The 27,522-nt window shown below is 38.7% G+C and overlaps 1 protein-coding gene across 2 annotated transcripts; it reads left to right on the top strand.

Moving 5' to 3' along the window:
• Positions 1 to 866: 866 nt before the first annotated feature.
• On the top strand, positions 867 to 18,037 carry parp14rs4 (poly(ADP-ribose) polymerase family member 14-related sequence 4). Of its 2 annotated transcripts, XM_056247842.1 has the most exons (19): positions 867 to 1,113; positions 1,340 to 1,458; positions 1,771 to 1,801; positions 2,092 to 2,210; positions 2,516 to 2,552; positions 2,758 to 2,961; positions 7,079 to 7,309; positions 11,422 to 13,832; positions 14,218 to 14,448; positions 14,717 to 14,926; positions 15,107 to 15,215; positions 15,376 to 15,525; positions 15,642 to 15,704; positions 15,826 to 16,008; positions 16,109 to 16,315; positions 16,430 to 17,035; positions 17,130 to 17,281; positions 17,392 to 17,566; positions 17,649 to 18,037. In XM_056247842.1, exons 1-19 carry the CDS (start codon positions 939 to 941, stop codon positions 17,927 to 17,929), a joined length of 5,694 nt encoding a protein of 1,897 aa, XP_056103817.1. In that variant the 5' UTR covers positions 867 to 938; the 3' UTR covers positions 17,930 to 18,037. The 2 variants fall into 2 exon arrangements, with proteins under 2 accessions (XP_056103817.1, XP_056103818.1); XM_056247843.1 differs by lacking the exons at positions 2,092 to 2,210; positions 2,516 to 2,552.
• The last annotated feature ends 9,485 nt before the right edge of the window (positions 18,038 to 27,522 follow it).

Here is a 27,522-nt window from a genome sequence, read left to right on the forward strand (position 1 = left end):
TTTTTGTCAAATCTAAACCATTTCTGATGCGCTCTATGGAATCTCTTACAATTAAAAGCCGTTAACACAAAGGAACAATAGTTAAAACAGCATAAATAATGCGTATTGACTTACTGCCATCGAATCGCCGAAGTGATTGTAATGAACTGCGCGTGCGCACATGCGTCTACTTTGCGCATGCGTGGTAACACATACGTGACGTACATACGTGACGTGTATACGTGACGTCACCGCGCTACAGTCTGCAGCGACTCAGCGAGGGGTATCTCTTATATTCACGCTAAAGGGTGCCATGTGCGTAGTATTTCGCCGTTTTGTCATATGGCGTCACCTATATGACGCCAAAGGTTGAGAACGGGCTCAACAACCACCACCTGTTGCTGTAAGAACCCTAACCACCTGCACCTGAAACTGCTGGGCAGTCTCCTCCAACACTTGTAATACATTTTTTGTTTGTCTTGATGTAAGTAATCAACTTACAACAACTTTCATGGTGATATCTAAAGGTTAACATTTTACCCTATTCACGTGAGCAAAATAATGAATAGGCGTATGAATAGGCTATAATTGGGTCTTTTTCGAAACTTTCCCCTAATGGGATTCTTCGGGGCTTTTTCCCCTTAATCAGGACATATTGAGGATACAAAATCGGTTGAGTTTGCTTCTATTGCAATTTGTTCAAGAATGCGCATTTTGACTGGATATGTCTCTCAGCCGCCTGCGCATAGGCCTAGGCGTTACTACGATTGAAAACAGGTGTTATGTTTAGTAACAACGTTTAGCTCAAGAGTGATTAATCCGGGAAGTTCGAATCTGTGAATTTATTGCCAAAAAAACGCCCCCTCAGTTTCACAGAAACAAAAGTGAAAATAAGCAGGAGGGCGTGATTCAACTAACAACGCTGACGACTAATTTCCTCATAAACCAGAACGATCACGATGGACGAATATCCCCTCACTGTCGAGGGAGACTGGGGAATTGAACACGCTAAAAGTGTGAAAAATAAACTTCATATTCACTTTCAGAGTAAGAAGAGATCTCAGGGAGGAGACTGCGTCGTGCAATATAATGGCGAGAGCAACTCTGCTACGATTCTCTTCAAATCATCTGACAGTAAGTGCTACAAACAAAACACGAGTAAGATGTTAATAAAATAACAAGCTTTTACATATATTTATAAGAAGTAAATTAAATCAAGCTGTTAAGATGTTTTCATGATATTCAGAACCATTAACTCAGGCACAACAACAATAACAACAACAACAACAAATAGCTTCCATTTTTTGAGAGAAAAAATTGTATTTTGATATCTGACTAAGTCTGATTGTTTGTGTTTAAGTCAGAGATGCCATACTCCTTCAGGAAGAACATATTATTACTATTGACAGTCAGAAAATCAAGCTGAAAGTGTACAAACCCAGTGATGCAGAGAAACAAGCAGACAGCACCGGACAAAAGGTGAGTAGGCGTAAACGTTACAAAATGTGCAGTTATTACTACAAATCCCTTTAGACTGCATCAAGTCAATACTTTTGAACAATATGGTCTATCATAAAAATCTGAAACTTATTTTATGGTACAAACATGTTTTATAATTTCTTTATAAATATGGTTGTCATTTCTCTATATTGTTGAAAGAGGGTGGAGAGAACACGTAATATTTTCTACATGTTTAGTTCTCCATTTATGTAGTCATAATATTCGTAATATTTTCTACATGTTTAGTTCTCCATTTATGTAGTCATAAATGCTTTATATGTTTGTGTTCAGACGGAGCAGGCATGTGGAAATCAGAAACCAAGTAAGTCAATCATCTGAACTTTGTCTCCAGCTGCTTGCATCATGTGATCTTTTATTGGTTAGGTTGTATTTACTCCTTTTCATCAGTAAAGATATCAGTCATGTATAGTGACCTTATTTGTACCCCCCCCCCCCCCCCCCCCAAACAAATAAAAAAATAAATAATTTGCTGTATAATTGCCTACAGCAAATTGTTTTGTTTTGTTTGTTTTTTAGTCTTAAACTCCTTCCATTTACAAGAGAAAAATGTGTTGTGGTGTATCTGACTAAGCCTGATCGTTTGCGTTTAAGGCAGAGATGACAAGCTCTTCCAGGCAAAACATGTCAATACAACTGACAGCCATCAAATCAAGTTGAATGAGTTCAAATCCAGTGATGGAGAGAAACAGGGAGACAGCAATGGACAAAGAGTGAGTAGACTTATTTTAAAATGCTAAATTTGGAACAACAGTGCTTTTCCAAATAAACCATTAACAAGTGCAAACCAAACCCTTTAGATTGTATCAAGCCACCGCTATATATGGCCTATTGGAACATTAGTCATTAAAATATTACTGTTTTATGGTTGAGATGTAGGCACATTTTCTCTATAGGAAGATGGTTGTCATTTTTCTGTAATGTTTCAAAAGGTCGGAGATTAAAAAAGAACATAACTTGTCCAACTTGTTTAGTATGTTCTCTATTTACATATTCTAAATGTTTTACATTTGTGTAGTTCCAGATGGGGCAGGCAAGTGGATATCAGGAACTAAGTAAGTAATCATCTGGAAATATGTAAATGTGATCTTTTTTATTGGTTAGGTTTTTTTACTGTTATAGCTGATGTACATAAATCATTTTCATATTCAATTGTAAAGACATGAATTAGGTAGTTACCTAATTGGAATAAAATGATCTAGGTTAGGTTAATTGTAATTGTAGGGGGACCTAAACAAGTCACTTTTAATTTTCCTGAAGATCAAAGTGTCCTGCAATTCAAGCTGGATGTGAAGAAGCCTCAAGAGTCAAGTGCTGTGCTCCTGGAGAACCTTCCAGATGAGTTTAATTCAGATGTTTTGACTCTTTTGGTGGAGAACATTACAAGTCTTTCTGAAAATGACTTTGGGATGGAATTAATACCGGAATTAGGAAAAGCAGTTGTGACGTTTAAAAATCCCAGTGGTAAGTTGTTCTACTCATAGAAAAATATATTTACATTTATTATTTATATAATATAACATTTACATTTTCACATAATAATAATAATAATTATTTTGTTGTTGTTATTACTTTTTTGTACAATATAGGCATAAAATGTCATATAATTAATTAAAAAAAATTCCACTTAAAAATACATAGTCATTAAACTTAATTTAGCTCTATAGATATATACATCAGGCTCTTTTTGGACTAGGGAAGTAGTTCTTAGATCTTGAAGTTAGGAAAAAAGTTATGTCCAGTTGTTGTACAAATCATTCTTTTGAACTGGTTCTTTTTAGTGCACACAATGAACCAGTTCACCAAATCAGACTGAATCATTTGAAACAGTTGCGGGCGTTTGTCAACATTGATTTACTGAGTCACTTAATCAAAACTCACTTTCTTGCGTGCCTAACAAGTCACGGTAAATCGAAATGAGCAAATACATTCTATGATGCCCAATAATGTAGATTTTGCCAACCTTTCTTAAGGGCAATTCACACCGAACTCCCACTGAACAGACTCTGACAAACATGGATAATCACCAGATTACAGTATGTCACTTCTCAGACATTCCATGACCCGAAAAACAGCGATTCAACGTGTTTAATTCTTTCTTTTTGTTTATTAATATAGCAATGCTAAATACAATGAGGTTGCCCAAAGTGCTTTGCAGGAAAATAAAAAGAATAAAATATAAAACATACATATTACCAAATCTCACACCACATATACCACATTGAGATTACCTGTTATAAGCGGTCAATGATAAATGCGTCTTGAGCAAGTTCCTGAATACTGATATAGATTTAGCAAATCTAATAGATAGAGGCAGCTCATTCCATAATCTCGGTCGCATAACAGTGAAAGCGCGATCACCTTTATACAGGCGTTTAGTCCTCGGTACGACAAGAAGTTTTTGATTTTCTGAATGCAATGCTCTAGGGCAGGGGTGCCCAACCCTGCTCCTGCCGATCGACTGTCCTGCACAGTTCATCTCCAACCCTAATCAAACACATCTGCCTTTAATTTTTAAGTGATTCTGAAGACCTTAATTGGTTGCTTCAGGTGTGTTTGATTAGGGTTGGAGATAAACTGTGCAGGACAGTCGATCGGCAGGAGCAGGGTTGGGCACCCCTGCTCTAGGGGGATTATAAGGAATCAAAAGATTTGCAAGGTACAGGTGGGGGCCTGATTATTTAGAGATTTGTATACAAACATTAAAATCTTGTATTTGACTCTTAGATGAACAGGGAGCCAGTGCAAATTAGCTAAAATCGGAGTAATGGATTCATATTTCTTGATCCTCTCTAAGAGCCTTGCCGCAGCATTTTGCACTGATTGTAAACGGGCCAGGAATGCGGGAGAGATGCCACAATAGAGGGAGTTACAAAAACAAGACGCGATAGAACGAAAGTATGAATAACTCTTTCGAAATCTACATTTGATAAGAAAGGTTTAGTTTTTAGTAGGAGACGCAGATTATAAAAACAAGCCTGTACCACCGCATTGATTTGCTTCTCCATTTTTAGGTTATCATCGATTTGGATGCCGAAATATCATACCGATGTTTTACAGTAAGGCGCCAATGGGCTCGAATCTAAAAGGACCTTGGTAGGGTCATTTGGCTGGCCAAAAACAATGACCTCAGTTTTGTCCTCGTTTAACATTAAGAATTCTTTTGCCATCCAGTTTTTAACATCATTTAGGCAAGTTAAAAGACAATCCAAAGATTTCATCGGGTGCCTTAGTGGTAAATACAATTGAGTGTCATCGGCAAAACAGTGGAATGATACTCCATGCTTTCTAAAAATGCTACCAAACGGGAGCAAGTACAAAGAAAAAAGTGAGAATAGACCCTTGCGGTACACCCCATGGAAGGCGTCTTTTAGTGGAGGTCGAGTTTCCATAATTGACTGAAAAATATCGATCTCTTACAAAGGATTGAAACCATTTCAAAACCGTACTCTTTAAACCTGCTATGTGTTCAAGGCGAGAGATAAGGATATCATGATCAATCATGTCAAAGGCTGCGGTCTTGCTCTGCGCATGTTTAATTGTCAAAAACAAGTGCCAGCCGACAAAGTGTTTGTTGCCATCTGTCAGTGTAGTGTGAAATGGTCTTACCTTGCAGTAACTCCAACCATAGGCATAGGGCCTTTCTCAATCTGTGTTCTTGTCTGTACTTGTGTCCTTGTGTTCTTGTGAAACGTCATCTTTTGTGGCCCAAGTACTGTCCCAATACACAAGTTTGCATTTTGGCAAGAACAGTTAAAAATCCCGGATGTGTTCTTGACACGCCCATTTTACCGAGGATGCATCGGCTGGTAACTTGTGTGAACTTGACGGCAGAAATATCCCAGCATTCAATTCGGCATTCGAGGAAGGAGAGGCAGGTCAATACAGTATTTCGTTTTTCTACAATTACGTACACTATTTCATCACTAAATTCACTTCTGAGAACATTTGATGCGAGAAATCAACTGTGTAGATTTCAAATATTGGCATTTTACGAAAATGTATGGCTAATCGAAAATGTGCTCAAACGTTTTCGGAAGTGAGAATCTCCATAAGCGCCTGCGGGTGTAACGTTGTCGTTAGCTATCGAGCCAACCGGCCAGTTTGCTCACAGACTCGTTTTTCCCCACAGTCAAGAGACCATTGCAGCCTGGCTGTTATCGTCAATAATTCTCGTTATGTTTGGGTACTGCAGACGTTGTCTGTGCGGGGGAATTATTGCGCAATACCAGCAAGAACACATCGTCTCAAACTGTCAGCAGTGTTCTGTGTGCTCGTCACCTTGTGAGTTCATTCTTCCAAGAACAACTAGCAAGAGCGTTCTCCCCAAGAACACAAGTCCGTTCTTTGCATTCTTGGTTTTGAGAAACACCCTTTGATTTATGTTTCTGCTGCTGGGTGCCCGCCCTCCATTACCACACCCCTCCCCCCAAATGCGATGAGAAATGTACATACTTTTTCTTATTGGAAACTTGCAAGTGCAAATACATTACCCTACCAAATATCAACACATTTTTATTCTATCTGCTTTCCATGAGCAAATGCTAACTGGGCTAAGCAAGGTGTTTACACTGACACATACGCATACATAAAACATTTTAACATGCTCATTAATATGTAATTATACTTACTTTAATGTACAATCTTCTCTCTGTGCGATGGTGCACTTGATTCATTCATTACACAAAAGTTATTAGTCTCTCGGAGAAAGTTACGAGAAACACACAGACTGCAAATACATTGCCAACCAAGCAAAAAAGACATTCATTCCATGAGTGTTGTCACAAGTCACTAATATACCCGTTAATTATTTAAAAACAGAAAGCAAAAGATTTTGTCAGGTTAAGTTGTAACACTAAATTTGTGACCCACCAATCCCGAATCTCAATCAATTTTTTTCATTGGTTAAAGTGCCCCTGTTATGTTTCAGATATCACCTTTTATCTTGTGCGTAATATTGCTTTTTGTGAATGTAAAAGGTCTGCAAAATTTTAAAGATCAAAGTGCATGATACAGTTATTGTCTCCCAAACGAAAGAATCGATCCTGAACTGCCAAACCGAGTCATCATTCCTGTCTTACTTCTGTAACGTTCAACAATGTAACAAATTTGCATAATGTGCTACAACAGCAGTATAACCTTTGACGATGGTTTCTCAGATCTCTATGAGGTCAAGGCGGGATTTGCAAAAGGCTTATCCATTAATGCCGATTTACATACTTGGGTAATATCGCCGACTATTTGGTGGTTGTGTAATCATTTTTCAATCTGAATAAATCAAAAACTATAACTAGAACCAAATAAGAACTATACTGTCTATTTGATGTGAATTATATAATAAAAAGAAAGACTGATTAAACTAAATAGTCTGTGCATATATATAGGCCTATATATATATATTTTTTTTTTTTTTTTTTTTTTTTTTCTTAACCGTTCAATGAAACAATTTATACAAAAGAACTGGTTCACAGAAATTAAATAACACCTTTAATACTTTGTTTGTACCTACAGTTGCATAATGTTGATATTATGACTTGATTAAATGTGTCTGGCACATTCTGTAAACTATCATTTCTGACAGATGCAGGACAGTTCCTTGAGGACAGCAGGACACATGAAAAGTTCAAGAAGAGTAATCTGAGGGCCCATGCACTGGAGAGAAGCACATGTGTGCGGGTGGAGAATCTTCCAGCTGAGGCCAACAACAAGATGCTACTGGAGCTTTATTTTGAGAAATGGGGTGGTCCAGTAGAGGAAGTTATCACAATTCCAGCAGAACAAGCAGCCATTGTTACCTTTCAGGAGGAAGAAGGTAGTTCAAGATACATTTTATCTATATAGCACATTTACAATAGCCACTAGGCTGACCAAAGTGCTTTACAGAACAACAAGATTAAAAGAAGATATAACATGCATAACAACAAATAAAACAAAAAAATAAAAGCAACATAGCCAAGAGTAACCATAAAACAGGAGTAGCAAAACAGTATCAGACTCAAATATAAATTAGTAAAACCAACCGAAGAAAATAATCAATATACTAAAGAAAACAGGTAGGTTTTTATAAAAGACTTGAAAGCAGACAGAGAAGGGGCCGTTCTAATCTGTAGAGGCAGGGTGTTCCAGAGTCGTAGCCCTGCCACGGCAAATACACGCTCCCCTCTACGCTTGAGTCTAGAGCAATGGACTACCAGCAGAGCCCGGTCACAGGTTCTTAGGCTTCTGGATGGAGTGTAGGGATGAAGAAGTTCAGAGAGATGCGTAAACAGGAGCCAAGTTATATAGAGATTTAAAAACAAAGAGTAGAATTTTTAAATCTTTTCTCTTGTGAACTGACAGCCAGTGTAGAGATCTGAGAATAGGAGAGATGTGATCATATTTACGACACTTGAAGTCTGGCCGCAGCGTTTTGTACAAGCTGAGTGCAATTTGAGGGTCATCTGCATAAAAATAAAAGGACACACCATGTTTCCTTGTAATAGAGCCCAGAGGTAGCATGTAGAGAGAAAATAGATAGGGAGACAAAATAGAGCCCTGTGGAAGGCCACAAGTCAGATGTGCCATAGAGGAGGAGAAATTACCCATCTTTACTAAACTTTCTGTCAGACAGGTATGACTGAAACCATTTCAGAACAGTAGCTTTTAGATCTAGACTAGAGTCTTGGGTGGGTCTAAAAGCTACTGTTCTGAAATGGTTTCAGTCAAACCTGTCTGACAGAAAGTTTAGTAAAGATGGGTAATTTCTTGTCCTCCACTATGTTCTTCAATAGCTTAGAAATGAAAGGTAAAACAGAAATAGGCTGATTTAAAAAAAAAACAAGGATCTAGTGAAGGCTTCTTGAACCATATCCACTTTAAGATTGGCAGGAACAGACCCCGTTTGAAGGCACTTGTTCATAAAAGATACCATACCTGGCCCAATCGAATCAATAATTCATTTTAAAAAATCTTGGGTGAATGTTATCGTTAGGACAAAGTGAAGGTTAGAGGTTGACAATCACTTCCTTCAGTGTCTAGAGGTTGATAGGTTCCAAAACCTCCCAAAAAGCAGAAACGGGTGGCAAGATTGGGGAATCAGTTAAGTTAGGGCAGACGCTAAGTCTTAAGTTAGTAATTTTGTTACTAAAAAAATCTCACAAAGCCTTCACATAGAGCATCAGAGGCAACAGACAATGTGTTAACAGAAGGATTAACAACAGACTGAATAACTGAAAACAGAACCTTTGGTTTAGAGCAGGGGTGCCCAATCCTGCTCCTGCCGATCGACTGTCCTGCACAGTTCATCTCCAACCCTAATCAAACATACCTGCCTTTAATTTTCAAGTGATTCTGAAGACCTTAATTGGTTGCTTCAGGTGTGTTTGATTAGGGTTGGAGATGAACTGTGCAGGACAGTCGATCGGCAGGAGCAGGATCGGGCACCCCTGGTTTAGAGTGATTGGATTCAATTAAGTAGAAATATAAATGTATATTCAGGGGTGCACATAACTTTATCAGTGAGTTACTCAGGTGAGTACCAGAAGATGGTGTTTGGTACTCACACCATATGTAGCGTGGTCTTATAAAGTGCAGTCTTCCTCACTGTCCTCCTCAGTGTCACCACCACTGTCCTCTTCAGTGTCCTCTGCTTCAGCTTCCTGCATGGTAGATGAAGATGCTGCAGATGCACCTCCCTGTCCTTGGTTGAGCCTCCGATTAGCTGTCTCCATCCACAGGTCAACAGCTTGCTTTGGGTCAAATGTCTCTGTGGTCTGCTTTGACAGGTGTATCTGCATCAGGGCTGTGAGACGAGCATGTGACAGACGAGATCTGTACTTGGTTTTAATTATGTTGAGATGTGAGAATCCCCTCTCACAAGCTGCACTGCTTAAAGGCAGCGTAAGAGACAGCTTAACCACCTTGTTGATGTTGGAGTAAGCATCTGGGTTACTTGTATTTACTATTTGGACCAAGTCATACACAGAAGAGGCTCCCAGGCGTTTTCCTGCCTGCTTTAAGCGCATCCATTCTGTCACAGTGGTGTCTTTGTCAAGTTGCAATGTGGCCTCATATTTCTTGAGAATGCTGCAAACTGTTGCGTTTCCAAAACTGTGGAGGTCTTGCATTTCCTGAGGCCATGTTGAAGGATCAAATACTAAAAAATGATCACATGACTTGAGGGAGTCATATCTGATTTCAAACTCTTCAATTAACCCCCTGAGTAAGTTTGTCTTATCTCTGTCAGCATCAGCATTAGAAACAGTGTGTGCCCTCTGGCCTTCACCATCAAGCAGAAGTGTGAACTGTCCAATGGCCACCATGAGTTCATCCTTACATTCTCCAATGGTCAGCTTTTCCTTCTGAAACCTAATGGATGTGGTCTTCAAAATGTTACCAATGTCAAGCATGTTTGACAGAAAGCACTGAAAACGCTCTGTGCAGATATGCTGGAAATCACTGTTATCACACTTAGCCAGTTGCATTTTAATGGCTGGCAATAGTCTTGCTATTTTTAACAGCGTTTCATGCCTCCATGCAGACCATCTGATATTATGAAACTTACCCAGCTTCACAAAGGATATCCCATTTTCTTCACACAGCTTCTTCAGTTCAGCAGTTTTTTTTGCTTCACCTTTTTGTAAATAAAACTGTAGCAGCTTGACCACAGAGCGATTAAATGTCTCACAGTAAGGAACGTTGCGATCAGCTGATTTTGCGCAATTCTCCAGTGTGTGTGCGGTGCACAGAATGTGCACAAGGGAGTCTCCAACCGCAGCAAGTCGCCGGAGTTTTGGCACAACGCCGTTGTAAATACCGACGTTGACAGCAGCCCCGTCTGTGCACACAGCGACCAACTTTGTTGTCCAGTCATCCAAGCCTGTGTCCTGGAAAAGTCTCACAAGTCCGTCTGTTATGGCCTGCGCAGTTCGGTCAGCACCCAATTCAATCAGTCCAATAAAATCTGAGGTAAACTCTCCGGTGCTGGACACAGAAACAATGTAAACGATTTCTTGCTCAGTTTTTGTGATGTCCTCAGATCCATCAAAAAGCAGCCCCCAAAATTCAGCAGACTGCAACTTGGCTCGTAACTCCCCGCTGATGGCGCGGGCGATGCTTTGCATGATGCGCGTGCCCCCTTCACGTGAATGATATGCACCTCCGACATTTACTCCTAGCCGCTTCAGTAAAGGAATATCCTCCGAATAGGAAGACATGGGACGTGCGTGTTTAGCTTTATGGAAGGCGAGGAGAAAAATATTAAACAGAGCTTGCCGCTGTTCTTCATTCAACTTGTCTCGCCATCTGGCAAGTGGGTGACTGGACATTTCTTCTCGGCTAGCTTGTTTATTAACAATATCTTGCGCCACATTCGTGTGCTCCTTGCTCTTTTCATGTTTGTCAAATAAAGGATGGTTGAAATTCGTTGAGCCTTTATAAAACGCACCTGTTTTGTCTGCTAGATGTGGATTTGAGCGGCAAATCTTGCACCACATTTCAGTGCGCTCGTCGTTAGCTTCAAGCCACTGCACATCTTTGAGCCACTTTTCCGAAAAAAGTCTTTTTTTCGGCTCTGGCTCCAGTTGGCGTTTCTTTGTAGGTGGCGAAACGCCAAAAAAGCTGCTTAACGTCTGTTGCTTTTTGGACATCTCTGACAGTATAACTTAGTTGACAAGCAACATGTCGTGTGTAAAGTTAGATGAGAAGATCGGTTAAGTACGCAAAAACGCGGAGTAATACAAGTCGCATTACGCATTCCTAATTTTTGTCGCGCATGCGTACCTGCGTACCAGTTATGTGCACCCGTGTGTATATTTATAAATACATGTGCAATTGTTTGTAGACTTTGCTGTTATGGTTCTAGATTTGGTAACATTTATTTACCTCATTTTGACAATATCATTGCATTTATTTATTCATTGTACCTGCAACTTTTATTCTTTACAGCCAAAGAGAAAGTCTTGAAGCAAGAGAATAACATTGGTGAAGTTCCAGTCAAGATATATCCCTACTTTAAATCACTGGATACAGTCTTGTATGGTGGCAACAGACCACATTTGAAGCTGCCTGAACCCATTACAGTCAGTGTACATCCTGCCATCAGGAAGTTCCTCGTTAAGAAAGGGGAGATTTCCTCTATTAAAGACCAGATGAGCTCACACTTCTGCCAAATAAACATGGACAAACCTGAAGCTTCACTCAGACCTGATCAAGCATTACTGAAACAGAAAGGAGTTACCAGAAGACACATTGATGGCTGGAGTAAGAATGCCTGTGATGCCTTCAAGAAAATAATCTCAAACTACACAACATCTGAGTGGCCGGTGTCACACCCCTTGTGGTCTAAAGTGGAGAGTGATGTAAAGGAATTGGTGAAAGATAAGGTTTTCACATATATGGATGCCTCTAAAGGTGTCCTGACACTGGCGGGAATGACCCATGAGATAACTGGACTGAAGCCCATCATGGAGAAAATTATAGAGAGAGCAAAAAATCAAATGGATAGAGAGAAGATCAGTGTGACAGACCATATGGAGATTTCTCCTGCCATGTACTCTCTGTTTTTACAAGATGGCCTGAAAAGTGCTGTTTCTCCACAAATGCACATTGACTACCACAAAAAAATGAACAGACTAAAAGTATCAGGAATTCATTCAGAAATTCTTGCCTTCAAGAATTGGGTCCTTGAGAAGAAAATAAATATGAAACACAAGCCCTTACAGATTGACCGTTCAGTCCTGGAGTTCCTGAGATCAGTGAACTGTGACGAAATGTCCACAGATCTCTTTATATCTCATGGAATACCTGCTGTCTATACAATCGAGAATGAAGATGTTGTTGTGATTGGGAGCACAGAAAAAGCACTTGTTGAGGCAGAGAAGAGGGTGAATATGGTTCTTGCATCCAAAGACCTCATTATAGAAGATCAGGGTGTCCTTCAAATGCCAGAGTGGCAGGATCTCAAAAAACAATTGCAAGAAATGTTCAATACTTCTAAAAAGATATCTGTGTTTATTAATCTTTCACATAGAGGCAAAATAATAGTGACTGGATTCAGAGACCCAGTGATTGAGGTCAGTGATAACTTGGGACGTTTCATTGAGAAACACACTAGAATTGAAGAAACTGTTCGTGTCAAATCACATGCAGCAGTTGAATTCATAAAAGAAAGAAAATCACAAGACTGGCAGCATTTTATGAAGTCTGATAAGATGAAGGTGAATTTTGATTCAAAGAGACCCTGGATCAAACTTTCTGGAGAGTGTATATTTGTCCAGCCAGTTATGACTATCTTTAAAAGGTTGGCAGATGCTCTCTACACAGACACACTCATCATTAAAAAGGCAGGAGCAAAGAAGTACTTCAAGGAACAGGGTAAAATGATGCTCTCGATGCTGTTGAAGGATAAAAGATTTGTGGTGGTGCTCCAGGAAGATGACATGCTGGAAGAGGACGTTGAATTTACTGAGCGCAGTTTTGAAGATTTTGGCCAGGTCTCTTGTGAAGTTCGAACGCCAGGTGGAATAACTGTTACTGTCAGGATGGCAGACATTTGCAAGCTCAGTGTTGATGCTGTGGTCAATGCTGCTAATGAAGATCTGATGCACAGTGGTGGTGTAGCTTTCGCACTTCTACAAGCTGCCGGACCATGTCTACAGCAATACTCTGACCAATACATAAAAGTACATGGGCCTCTGAAGCCTGGAGATGCCATTATCACTGAAGCTGGTCGTCTTCCCTGTAAATATGTGGTACACGCTGTTGGACCTCGCTTCAGCGATTCAGACCGACGAACCACCGTGCAACGCCTGAGACGTGCTGTGAGGGAAAGCTTGAACCAGGCGTCGAGCAAAAACTGCTCCTCCATTGCAATTCCAGTTATTAGTTCAGGGATATTTGGTTGTCCTCTTGAACTTTGCACTGAATCAATCGCCAAGGAAGTGTGTGAGTACATTGAAGATCATAACCGCAGAGGCTCCAGTAGCACATTTACTGAGATTCACTTGGTTGACAATAATGGCAGCAATGTAAAAGCCATGGCTCAAGCTGTCAGAAAGGAGTTTGCTGCTTATAACCCTAAAATGACTTTACCTCAGCAAAACAAACCTCATGGGTACAGTAACTATGAACAAGGCTATCGTGGTCGTGGCCGTGGTCGTGGCCGTGGAAACTATGACCAAAGAAACCGTGAGTTTGAAGGTCCCAAAGGCCGGGGTAATAAATACTTTGAAGGACAGGCACACTCGAGCTCTGATGGCAGATCAGATCATTTTGAAAGCTTGAGTGTTCTTGAGACCAAAACTACAAAAGAGGGACTAAAAATCTTTCTGAGCAAAGGAAACATCAAGGATGCACATGTAAGTGTAAATATTGAGTTTTTTGTTCCACAAAACATCTAACAATCCTTAACAAGAAAGAAAGAAAGAAAAAAAAAACACAACACTGCATAAGGATATACCTTTAGAATTATACTTTAGAATTATAAAATAAAATATAATTAAAAGGATAGTTCACCCAAAAATCAATTTTTTCTCACCCATATGTTATTCCAAACCTTCTGCTCCATAACAGAATGTACATTTTAGACTGAACTAGCCCTTCAATTATACATTCTCTGAAAAAAAGCTTGTTTTTTGTTTTTTACCATCATACAGGTCAGATCAAAGTGAGGTATTTTAAATTGTTTTTATGATATTTGGGACCAGTTCCTCCAAAAGTAGTATCTCCTTTTTTCTCCTGCAGGCTGATATCATTGTAAACACTATGTCGGAGGACTTGGACCTCAGTAAAGGTGCCGTCTCCAAAGCACTCCTTCAGACTGCTGGCTATCAGATCCAGTCAGAAATCCACAGAGCTGCTCGCTCAAACAAAATCAGTTATGGTGAAATGGTCATCACAGATGGTTACAAACTAAAATGTCAAAAAGTTTACCATGTAGTTTGTCCATTTTGGAAACAAGGCTCAGCAGATATGGTGAGAATAACAATTTTGTAATCTAAATTGATCAAAAAGGTCATTGCTGGCTGATTAAATGTTGTGCCTTATATGTAGGTTCCATTTATTTATTTATTTATTTATTTATTTAGATGAATGAATGAATGAAGTATTTATATAGCGCATTTCCTAATGTACTACTGTACACCCAAAGTGATTTACAGTCATGTCAGGAGGTCACTCCTCAATGATGATGATGGTACTTATTTAAAGATTATAATATATATATTTGTTTACATTGTAAAAGGTACTCGTTCAGATCATTAGAGATTGCCTGAAAAATGCAGATACCTGGAGAATGGCTTCAGTCGTCTTCCCAGCTATCGGCACTGGGAATCTTGGCTTTCCTAAAGATCTGGTGGCCAGAATCATGCTGACAGAGTTCCAGGAATTTAACTGTACAAATCTCAGAGAGGCTACTGTGATCGTGCACCCTTCTGACAAAGAGAGCATTCAGGTGAGTGAAGGAAAAATAGATTCAAGAACCAATAAAACACAAAGTCAAGGTTTTTCCCATCACATAAAGTATAATCAATATTTGTAAAAAAAAAAAGAAAAAAAGAAAAATTATTTAAATAATTTACCATAGTTGCTCATGCTAATGTTGTCTTGTATATTTCTGTGTTTTATCTATTAGTGCTTTACCAGCATCTTTAGAAATAAGATCCAGGGTCCCATCACAAAAGCAGCACATCAACATTCAATGCCTAAAATCAATAATTCTGGCAAGTCAGCTCAGAACTCTGGTAACTTTCTTATCTGATGTCCATCCCACTTATTTGTTTAGTACATTTTATTAAAATATTTATTCTGATAAAAATGTATATCCAAATGCCACAGGATATATTTAGGATAGTGACAAAATAAAACTAGAGATTTTCCTTATACATCTTTGTTTTTCTTTAGAGCTTGTTGGTAGAGTCTCCTCTCCCTCTCTTGGGGTGCACACTATGCAGTTGGGTCGAGTGACTCTGGAGGTTTCATCAGGAGATATAACTAAAGAAAAAACTGATGCAATTGTCAACTCCTCAAATCAGACATTTTCTCTGAAAGCAGGTTAATCCAACATCACACACTGTCTTGCTTATTTGAACGAGTCTCTGTTTCATTTATAATGTATTTCACATTTGAAGAGAATTATAATGTAACTAATTTTTTTAATTGTAATCCAGGAGTATCCAAGGCCATTTTAGATGCTGCTGGATCACAAGTGGAACAAGAATGTTTACAGATTGGTTTGTATTCTTTTTTGTCTATTATCATTTCTTGTTGATGGACATTACCTTTTTGAATACTTCAAAAGTGATCTAATGAACTTTGAATACAATTGGTAAACCTGTTTTTTTTTTTCAATAGTGGGATCATCAAACCTGCAGCAAACCGAGATTGTGACCTCAGCCGGGCTCCTGCCATGTGGAAACATCATCCATATTATTGGTCGCAGTGGTCCATCTGACATTAAGGATGTCGTTTTTTCTGTTCTGAAGTTGTGCGAATCACGCCAAATTACTTCTGTTGCCTTCCCAGCTCTTGGCACTGGTAAAATGCTTTGTGTGGTCTTTATTTTATATATATATATATATTTTATACTAAAATATTGTGTCAATTATTTACGATTCTTCGATCTCTAACCCTTTAGGTCAGGGTGGTGCAAAATCAGCTGATGTCGCAGATGCAATGGTTGATGCAGTTGTTGGCTTTGTGAAGAAAAAGAAGCCAGTGCATGTAAAGTTTGTGAAGTTTCTCATATTCCAGACGAACATGTTGGCAGACTTCCACCAAAGCATGGTCAGAAGATCTGGTGAAAAAGTAGAGGAGGATAAAGGTCTGCTTACCAAAATTAAAGGTCAGTAAACAATAACAAAAAGAATGCTAATCCTATCCATTCTTGTTTTTCTTAATTACAGTAATTAATTCCTGTGTGTCTTTCCAACAAATATGTACCTTGAAAAAAAAAAAGACTTTTTTATGGGGGAAAGTTCAGAATCTCCCTCAAATGAAGAGTTTGTGATGGTGGGTGAGGAAATTGAGCCAGCTGTGTTCCAGCTGTGTGGAGAGACACCAGAGGACCTGAAGGAAGCCAGAGACATGATCAACAGCTTGATAGTACGGGAGCATTTGACTGTCCCAATCTGTGATCCAGCCATTGCTAATTTCACAAAGGAGGATGTAGAAACACTGAAAGGTATGCAGAGGGAGTTCACAGTCAGTGTCCAACTTGAGAAGAAAGGCCAAGACTCTGTCGTCACATTGGAGGGACTGACAAGAGACGTTCACAGTGCAGAGAGTCGTATTCGGGACATGATCCGCAAGGTGGAAAGGAATGAAAACCGAAAACGTGAGGCATTTGTGATCAGCAGTGTAGTCAAGTGGCAATATCAGGAGAATGGGCGTAGCGTCAAAAACTTTGATATGTTGACTAATTATGACCTGGAAAAGGCCTTTCAGAACCGGCAGCCTTCAGTGAGAATCAAGATTAATCATGATGAATATGATGCCGATTTAGTTCGCAAAGAGGCCACAAGAGGGAGAATGAGGATTGAACTGAACAGAGTAGATCTGCAAGGTACAGTAAGATTATTTTATAATTTAAACAATGATCATAAGGCCATCATGTACAAAGATTAGTTATTCATGTTTTTTGTTCTTTTTGTCCATAGATGCAGCTGCAGCTCAAAGCCCTTTGCCTTCACACTGGGAGGACATGAAAGGAAAGTCAGTTGTTCTTGTGAAACTCAAAGCAGGCTCGAATGAATATAAAGAAGTCGAGAAAGAGTTCAGAAGAACCGGTCTAACCTATAACATCATTGAAGTAAGACTAGATGAAGGGGAAAGAGAAATCTCCTGTTTATTAGTTTCGAAAGGTTCTGTTTTTGCATTTTATTAGTATGTTGTAATTCTAATATTTATTTTTGTCTTTAGATTGAAAGAGTCCAGAACAGCACACTTTGGAGAAACTATATGATCAAAAAGGAGGAACTGGAAGACAAAAACAACCACAAAAACAATGAAAAGCGTCTCTTCCACGGCACTGGCCCTGATAAGACAAATCAGATCAACAATCACGGCTTCAATCGCAGCTATGCTGGGGCAAATGGTATCAATCAAATTCAGCATAAACTTTATTTCCACTTGTATCCATTTGTGTCAACAGTCTATTGCTCTTGTTCTTTTTTTAGGAGCCATGTATGGGAATGGATCATATTTTGCTGTGGACCCGAATTACTCAGCCCAAGGCTATTCTAAACCTGATGTCAACGGACATAAACGCATGTATCTCGCCAGGGTGCTTGTCGGTGATTTCACTCAAGGAAATCAAGGCCTTCCTGTTCCCCCTGCGAAGAGCTCCAATAGTGCTGATCTTTATAACAGTGTGACTGACAACATCAACAACCCAACCATGTTTGTGATCTTCAATGATGTACAGGCTTACCCAGAATACATAATCACCTTCCAGTAATGATTATGAGATCTCAGTTTCTGTTTTTGTTGTTGTTTCCTGTTGATTTGGTGTAGCTGAAAAAACTGGTATGTGAAATTTTTACTGGCACAGTAGACTGTAGCATCATGCTCATACATGACAAAAACAGAGAACAGCAATTTATCCTGAGAAAGTTTTAGTCCAAACTCCAAAACATTTAGACTGTCCATTTTAGCTTGAACTGGTTTTATGAAACGAAGCTGTTTAATGTTATGGTTTCCTTCTAATCTTTTCTTAATCGGTAGTTATTTGTTTTCATATATTGAAGTATTGTCTAACAAAGAAAACCGTTTGTGCTGAACATATATATGGGGATTATGTGCATATGGATTAAAGGGACACATTGATTAAAATTAGATATATTATATAACAAAGGATTTAAATTATGATTTATTAATAAAAACATTTAATTGATATTATTTGTTATGCTGTGTAAACACACTGATCTGTTAGATATCCTTACAACGTTTAGGCAGAATATTAATTATAAATGTTGACTAGATGTTTAACTAGCGATGTGTTTATCCTGACATAATAAAAAACTGTTTGTCTTTTCAAATCTGTCGTGTGTCATATTTATTGAGTTGGCTCGTGCGTTTTGCTGGGAGAATGTTTCGTTCACGCCATGTTGTAATTACCGTAAATAATTTTTATTTTATTTTTATGCTTTTGAATTGTTGATCGGTCTGCACAGTGTCACTTCCAAGTCAAACACACCTTGGGTGCTTCTCAATACTCAAATTGATGCTTCCTCTTTTCCTTGCTCCTCTATCCTTCCTCAAGCCAGCAGAGTTCTGCACTCGGGCGAGTACCCGATGGGTGAACCGCTAATATTTGATTTAAAGCAGGGGTAGGCAAGTTCGGTCCTAGAGAGCCGCTGTCCTGCAGAATTTAGTTCCAACCCTAATCAAACACACCTGAACAAGCTAATCAATGTCTTCCGGCTTACTAAGGCTATAGGCAGGAGAAGTTTTTTTCAGTGTTGGAGCCAAACTCTGCAGGACAGCGGCTCTCTAGGACCGAACTTGCCTACCCCTGATTTAAAGGGAGGAGTTATATTTAAGTTGTCGTTTGCGCTGTGGGTGAGGGTCGGGAATCAATAGGCACGGTTGGATTGAGGGTTCAATAGCCAAGACTATTTCGAGTTAATTCGGTACCCACTACCCACCCGCAGCTGCTTTCAAATGGTCCGAAGACCATCAAAGGTTTCAAATGACAGTCCATCAAGCGCATCCATTCATGGTAAAAGTGCTCGAAATGGCTCTGGCAGGTTTATGATTGTCTTCTTAAGTGAAGCAATGCGTTCGTGTAAGAAAATGATCCATATTTAAATCTTTATCGACTAAAATAACAAGCTTCCGGCAGATGGCCTACGCATGTCGACCTGCGCCATGTAAAGACGTATGTTGTACGTCTTTACGTTCTCATAATTATTTCTTTTAATTATTACCATGTTGGGCTGTGTGTCTATTTTTCTTAAATGCATCAACTCAGATTGTCTAATGTTAGTTTGATTGCTTGTGTTACATGAGAAAATAAGTCATTTTTGTCTACCTGATGTAGTAGATTCAATGCGGGTGCGGTTCAGGTCACGGCCTTTATGTCAAACGAGTCAGGTACAGAATTAAATTAGTGCTGCTGTCCAATAACGGGTTGGGTGTCCTGGTAAGTAATGCAGGTGTGGTACAAGCATGGGCGTAAATTTCATCTAACAGTAGTAGACTAGGTCGATTTTCAGATAATGTGACACCCTCGGGCATTTTTTAGTAAAAGTTGGCAAACAGACTATTCTAGGGGTATTTTTTCTGATGAATCCATTTTTGCTGTTTGCCAAGCTGTATCTCTTATGTGAAACTCAGTAGAGCGCAAACTCCAGGATGACTAAAATGTCAGGAAATTCCATATTTTAAAACTTTACATCAATTAACAAGTATATAAAGTTTATTTAGGTGGGAATTAAGGTACTTTTTTTTATCACTATTTTATTTGCAGAGAAAATCATGTTTGATTTGATTTGATTTGACATCTTTATTTCGAACATGAAAAAGAAAAGAAAGTATATGACAACATTTAAAAACATAGGAGAAGAAAAAATAAAATTAAAAAATAATAAAAAACAACAACAATTGAGCAGCAACAAAATACATTTCTTTCCTGTTATTACATGTGCGAAAAGGAGTAGGAAGAAGTAAAACTTATATACTCCTACCCCCTCAATTCTTACGGTCATTCAATTTACAATTTTTATATTATTATTATTATGTTGTTCTATACATCCATACACACATATATATACATATATATATACACATACATATATACCGTACATACACATACATACACACATACATACACATCATAGTGACTACTGACAAATATTTATTTATCTAACCTCCATTATGCCCTTATTCAAGCAGCCAAAAATACAACCAAAATAACAAAACAAACAAACAAGAAAAACAACATAAGCAATGGAGCACTCATACTCTTACTACAGTGCTTCTCAATACCTCTTGAAAATAATATCTTTGTACATTTTTTTAAATAAGAATATGTTTGGGCATTGCTTTAGTTTCTCATTTAGTTTATTCCACAATTTAACTCCGCAAATTGATAAACATAATCTTTTCTTAGTTGTTCTAACTCTTTTATTCTTAAAATTTCCCCTTCCTCTTAAATTGTACCCTCCCTCCCTCTCAGAAAACATCTTTTGTATATTCCCGGGCAATAGGCTATTTCTTGCTTTGTACATGAATACTGCAATTTGGTATTCGATTAGATCTTTAATTTTTAGCAATTTGGACTGCAAAAATAGTGAATTTGTGTGATCCCGAAATCCGACGTTGTGAATAATTCTCATGGCTCTTTTTTGCATTATAACTAGTGGCTGTATTGAATGTAGATAAGTGCTTCCCCAAACCTCTACACAATAATTAAAATAAGGTAACACTAGTGAACAGTACAAAATGCGAAGTGATTTAGGCTCCAGTATGTGCTTAGCTCTCGCTAGGACTGCAATACTTTTGGACAGTTTGGTTTTGATGTATTTTATGTGAGGCTTCCAGCAAATCTTTTCATCTATGATCACTCCAAGGAATTTATTTTCATGTACTCTTTCTATGTTGACACCCTCTATCTGTATCTGTGCTTGATGATTTGACTTACAGTTTCCAAATACCATGAATGTAGTTTTACTTAAATTTATTGATAACCTATTTATGTCAAACCATTGTTTAATTTTCTTGAATTCTGAAGTGATTAATTCCAACAGTTGCTGTAAGCTGTCCCCTGAACCAAATATGTTTGTATCATCTGCAAATAATACAAAATTCAATCCTTCAGATACTTTACAAATATCATTGATGTATAATAAAAACAACTTTGGTCCCAACACTGACCCCTGGGGGACACCACAAGTCATGCCCAGACATTCAGACGAACAATCTCCCATCTTCACAAATTGTTGTCTGTCTCTCAGATAACTACTTACCCAGTTTAGAACTACCCCCCTGATCCCAATTTGTTCCAGTTTACCAATTAATATCTCATGATTTATTGTGTCAAATGCTTTTTTTAGATCAATGAATACTCCAACTGCATATTTGTTTTTGTCTATGGAGTTTGTGATTTCTTCAATGAGTTCTGTTAGTGCTAGTGATGTTGAACTATTTTTCCTAAATCCATATTGGCTATCAGTGAGTAGTTTATTTTTATCTATAAATATCTCTAATCTGTTGTTAAATAATTTTTCTAAAATTTTTGAAAATTGTGGCAGTAGAGAGACAGGCCTGTAATTTGTGAAGTGGTGTTTATTTCCAGTTTTGTATAGAGGAATGACTTTTGCTATTTTCATTTTTGTTGGAAATTGACCAGTTAGAAATGATAAATTACAAATAGTCGTTAGTGGTTTGGCGATCCCATCTATTACCTTTTGTATAATTTTTATATCTATTCCATCATGATCAGTGGATGGTTTGTTTTTGCATCCTTTAACAATATCTATGATTTCTTTTTCATCAACTGCTGTCAGAAATATTGAACTGGGATTTCTTTCTATTAAGTTATTATATCTATTTTCTAATCTTTGTGGAACTGGGATTTGTTTAGCTAAGTTTGGTCCCACATTTGCAAAAAAATTATTGAACTCATTAACCACATCCTCCATATTATTGATATTTTTATCATTATCAATGAAGTAATTTGGATAAGTAGCCTGTCTAGTATTATTTTTAGTAATATTATTTAAAATGTTCCACATACCTTTAATATTGTTTTTATTATTATCTAATAGTTTTGTATAATATTCTTTCTTACAAGTTCTCATAATACTGGTTAGCTTATTCTTATATTTCTTATATCTATTTTCGGTCTCTATAGTTCTATGTTTTATAAATTCTCTATAAAGTGTATTTTTCTTTTTACATGCGTTTTGTAATCCCTTGGACATCCACGGTCTATCATTTTGTTTTTGTTTCCTGCTATATATTTTGATTGGGCAATTTTTATCATATAATAATTTAAATATTCTTAGGAATTCTTCATATGCTTTGTCAACATCTTTTTCATTATCAATAAACTCCCAGTCTTGTGCTAGCAGATCAACTTTTAATGCCTCCATTGTTTCTTCTGTTCTGACCCTTTTAGAAATTGGTTGATTTTCATGTCTGTTTAAAGTGTAGTTACTATCATACACTGTAAAAATTGGTAGGTGGTCACTGATATCGTTTATCAGTAATCCACTCACTGTATTGTTTTGTATGATATTTGTAAATATATTATCTATTAGTGTAGCACAATGAGAGGTTATTCGGCTGGGTCTGGTAATTTGGGGATAAAGGCCTAGACTAAACACAGTGTTGATAAAATCCTCAGTCATTTTATGTTTATTGGGTTTAACAGATCGATATTGAAGTCCCCACAGATGAACATGACTTTTTGACTAGTTTTTGTAAATGTCTCTTCTATCCAATCCTTAAATGTGTCAATATTTGAACCTGGTGACCTATATATGCAACTTACAATAATATTTTTCTTTTTTTCCATACATATTTCTATTGTGACACATTCCAGTAAATTATCCACCACCATTGACATTTTTTCCACCACCTTAAACTTTAAATCCTTGTCCACATACAGGGTCACACCACCCCCACTCTTATTTACTCTGTTAATAGAAGACATTTCATATCCTTCAATTTCAAATTCTGATCCTTTTTCACTATTTATCCAAGTTTCTGTTATTGCAATTATGTTAAAGTGCTGTTTCAATTGGTTTAGATAGTGCTTGATACTGTGAAAGTTGGCATACAGACTTCTACTGTTAAAGTGGATAATGGATAATTGCTGTTCGGTCTTGATTGAACTGTTAAACTGTTCATCAGTGTAATAGTGGCAGTTATTGTTGATGGTAGCAAAGAAGTTGTTCACAGGATCAATGTCATTTTCCATGTCCTGCGCGTGGTGTTCAGTGTACTGTAAGGTGTTCAGTTCCAGGTGCTCATATTCAACCACCCTTTGTAGTGAATGACTATCTCCGTTATGTGTGTGCGTTTTATTTAGTGACATAGTGAGATAAAAAATTTTCATCAATGTATCATAGGCCTACCTGTTTATGTATTATTGTTAGCTGACCTTGGTTGTTTTGGTGTGCTGGACCGGGGATGAATGATCAGTTTATCCTGCCGTAAAAAAGCCACGTCCCCCCTTTCTCTCGCAGCTCTTAAATCCGGCATGAGTTCTTTTCTTTTCCTTCTGACTGCCTCTGTGTAGTCTTCGTTGATGTATATTCTGGAACCTTTCAGATTTCTGGTTCTTTGTAGTATTTCCATTCTGTCCTTGTGCCTTAGGAATTTTACGACAATTGGCCGCGGTCTGTCTCCTCCAGTTTTTCCCGTGCGGTGGGCCCTCTCCACCTCCACCTCGCGTTGCAGCTGTAATTTTTCCTTCACAAGGTTTTTTACCTTCTCCTCCGTCTCTGACCAGGTTTCTCCCTGTGACTCCTGTATCCCATCAAATACCAGGTTATTTCGCCTGGATTGGCTCTCCAGATACTCAATTTTGTCCGTGACAGCCAGCAAGCTGTCACAGACATTAAAAATATCTGTTTGCATCAAGGTACTGCGTTCTTTCAGATCTGTTGTCTCAGTTTTAATGTCATCCACTTCTTTTTGTGTGTATTGCAGACTGGTTTTTATTTCTTGTAGTTCCCTGGTTATTGATTCCAGTCTAGTGTTGGTGGATTCCATTATTAGTTTGACAAATCCTTTGAAGTTGCTGTGTTGTTGTTCCAGTAGTGCGGTAAACATTGTTTTTTGTTGCTGCAGCAGGTCATTTACACTGCCGATTGTCACATATTCGTCTTCCTGTTTTGCCTCTTTTTTTGGAGGCATGTTTTAGACTCAAAACGGCTCAGTTTGGGCTTTTTTTGTGTGGCTTTTTCCCTCGTTTGTCCGATGCAGGCTTCGGCTCCTGCGTGATCTGTGATGGCGGCTTGTTTAAGTGTGGAATGGACCGCGATGATGTTCTTCTCCACCAGCTCCAGTGGACCGGGTCTGAGAGAGATCTTCTCGTTCAGGTCATCAGCAAACCTGGCTCTCTTCAGTGTGTTCTGAGAGTCTTCACCAACTCATGTTAAACCACTGTCTTATTTCATTCTCTATTCGTAGATGATGTAATTGAGCTGACTGAGATCACATATGCTGAGATTGAAGTCAAATCTACAAAGAAACAGAAGAAAAAAGTACAGAAGAAGTACTTGTATGTGACAATGATAATTACATTATTTCTCTAAATATCTGTTTTTATCATTATATTTCAAATTGACAAACAGAATATCTAAAATGAGAGAGTCATTTGTTTGGAGTCACATGCATACTATTGTCTTTGGGTCAAATTTTGTGAATTGAGTTCTGAGTTATCCAAGAGGTTTTTTATTCTACTTACATTTACATTTAGTCATTTAGCAGACGCTTTTATCCAAAGTGACTTACATCTGAGGATTAAACCAAACGAGTCATCGTGAAGAGGCAAGAACAATGCAAGAAGTGCTCAAAATACAAAGGTCAAACATTGCTCAGAGTAGCATAAACTAGACAAGTGAGGATTTAAAGATTTTTTTTTATTTTTTTATGTTAAGTGCTCACGGAAGAGATGAGTTTTCAGTTGTCTTTTGAATGCTTTTAGGGATTCTGCATTCCCGATGAGGGTGGGCAGATCATTCCACCAGCATGGTACCGTGAATGAGAATGTTCTGGAGAGTGATTTTGTGGCTCTTTATGATGGTACCACGAGCCGTCGCTCATTGATCGATCGTAGGCTTCTGGTCCCTACCTTGGGGGTAGACTCGTAGGAGCGAGTGAAAGTAGGAGGGAGCTGAGCCAGTGGTCGATCTGTAAGCAAGTGTCAGCGCCTTGAACTTGATGCGAGCAGCGAGTGGTAGCCAGTGCAGAAAGATAAACAGAGGAGTGACGTGGGCCCTTTTGGGCTTGTTGAAGACAAGACGAGCAGCAGCATTCTGGATCATCTGTAGAGGTTTAGTTGCACATGATGGAAGTCCAGTTACAGTAATCAAGCCTAGAAATGACCAGGGCCTGGACGAGAAGTTGTGTTGCATGCTCAGTTAGGAAAGGCCTGATCTTCCTGATGTTGTGCATTGCAAACCTGCATGATCGAGCTGTCTTTGTAATGTGGTCTGTGAAGGTCAGCTGGTCATCAAAGATTACTCCAAGATTTCTGACGGTCCTTGATGGAGTGATTGAGGAAGAATCTAGCTGGATAGTGAAGTCGTGCTGTAGAGACGGATTTGCAGGGAGGATGAGAAGCTCAGTCTTTGCCAGGTTGAGCTGCAGGTGATGTTCCTTCATCCATGCCGAGATGTCTGCCAGACAGCTTGAGATCCGTACAGCTACTGTGGGATCATCTGGTTGAAATGAGAGGTAGAGCTGTGTGTCATCAGCATAGCAATGGTAAGAGAAACCATGTGCCTGTATGATGGGTCCCAGTGATGTGGTGTAAATGGAGAAGAGGAGGGGTCCAAGAACTGAACCCTGGGGAACCCCTGTGGTCAGTTGATATGCTTTGGATACCTCACCTCTCCATGTGACCCTGAAGGACCTACCTGTGAGATAGGACTCAAACCAGTAGAGGGAAGTTACAGTGATGCCCAGTGATGAGAGGGTGGACAGAAGGATCTGATGATTCACAGTGTCGAAGAAATAATAGACATACAATAGTATTACTATTGTAAGTTGTAATATTGTACTATTGTAATAATAGACATACAATAGACATACAACAAAAAAATACATTCACAGACAATAGAAATAATAGTCATACTTTCTATTTGTATTACTTTCTGCAGTTATTTCCACACATTGTATAGTTCATGAGAATTAATTTCTATATACAAAGAGCGACATGAACCGAAACAAAATATTTCCAGTTGTGGAATTGTACCCATGAAGTTGGTCAGATTTTAAAGATCACCATTATGGAAGCTGTGTGTAGTTTGAAGCCTGACCGGTCAATGTCATTGTTTTGTAGTAAGAGAAGAGGAAATTATATCATGCATTCCAGAGAGCCTCTTCATGTTCCTTCGCTTATTGTTTGGTGGGCAGGGTCTCTTAGAAGTGAATCATGATGATGATGATGATGCTCAAAATAAAAAAAAAGACGACACTCAAAGGTTCTTAGTGTTGCTCAAGACCTAGTGTACAACTTCAGTTGTGGTAAACACTGGACTCCCAGCATATTGGTCTAGCAAGCACATTGCACCAAGCTACCAGATCAAAAGAACTGGTTGAGCTGTTTCACATGGCTGGTCACTTCATAAGCTACAACAACTTAAAACAGGTTGATACAGCTTTGGCTGAAAGCACACTTCGTATAATGGACGTGGATACAGGAGCAGTGGTTCCACCAAACTATGTACCCAACAGATTTGTGCACTTAACATGTGACAATATTGACATCAATGATAGCAGTTTTGATGGTAAAAACAGCTTTCATGCAACTCAAGTCGCTGGATGGCAAACAGGTCCAGAAGCAGTCATGGGACTGAATGATCTCCATCCATCTACAAAGAATAGTCTTCAAATTCCTGATATCATGGAACAACTTTCTCCAGCTGCAGTTGTGACAGGAAAAACAGAACCAGGATCAATTATACAAACCAACTAGGAATGGTACAATGAACTCCTTGATAATCCATCAGCATGTGTAGCACTTGCCAAGGACATGGCGTTTTTCGTCAAACGGCAAGATGCAGATATTAAGACAGGTTGGACTAATTTCAATCAGACAATCTGCACGACCAACTCAGGGGTCACAAGTATTGGCCATATGGGGCGGCAGTGGCTCAGTGGTTCATGTAGGTTGTCTACAAACTAGAAGGTTGGTGGTTCAATCCCCGGTTCCACCTGACCAAGTGTCAAGGTGTCCATGAGCAAGACGCCTAACCCCAGCTGCTCCCGACGAGCTGGATGGAGCCTTGCATGGCTGACACTGCTGTCGGTGTATGAATGAGTGAGTGAATGTGAGGCAATGTGTAAAGTGCTTTGGTGGCCATTGGGTCT

This window comes from Rhinichthys klamathensis, unplaced genomic scaffold (genome assembly GCF_029890125.1).
Source record: "Rhinichthys klamathensis goyatoka isolate OS25496 unplaced genomic scaffold, OSU_Roscu_1.1 h1tg000050l_1, whole genome shotgun sequence".
Classification (NCBI taxonomy): Eukaryota; Metazoa; Chordata; class Actinopteri; order Cypriniformes; family Leuciscidae; genus Rhinichthys; species Rhinichthys klamathensis.

Bases quoted from the DNA above. Each gene is read 5' to 3' on its own strand.
- parp14rs4 (XM_056247842.1), top strand. From the start codon at position 939: ATGGACGAATATCCCCTCACTGTCGAGGGAGACTGGGGAATTGAACAC. The intron at 2,553-2,757 runs GTAAGTAATCAT...ATTTTCCTGAAG, and splicing joins AAGTGGATATCAGGAACTAA to ATCAAAGTGTCCTGCAATTC. The intron at 2,962-7,078 runs GTAAGTTGTTCT...CATTTCTGACAG, and splicing joins GACGTTTAAAAATCCCAGTG to ATGCAGGACAGTTCCTTGAG.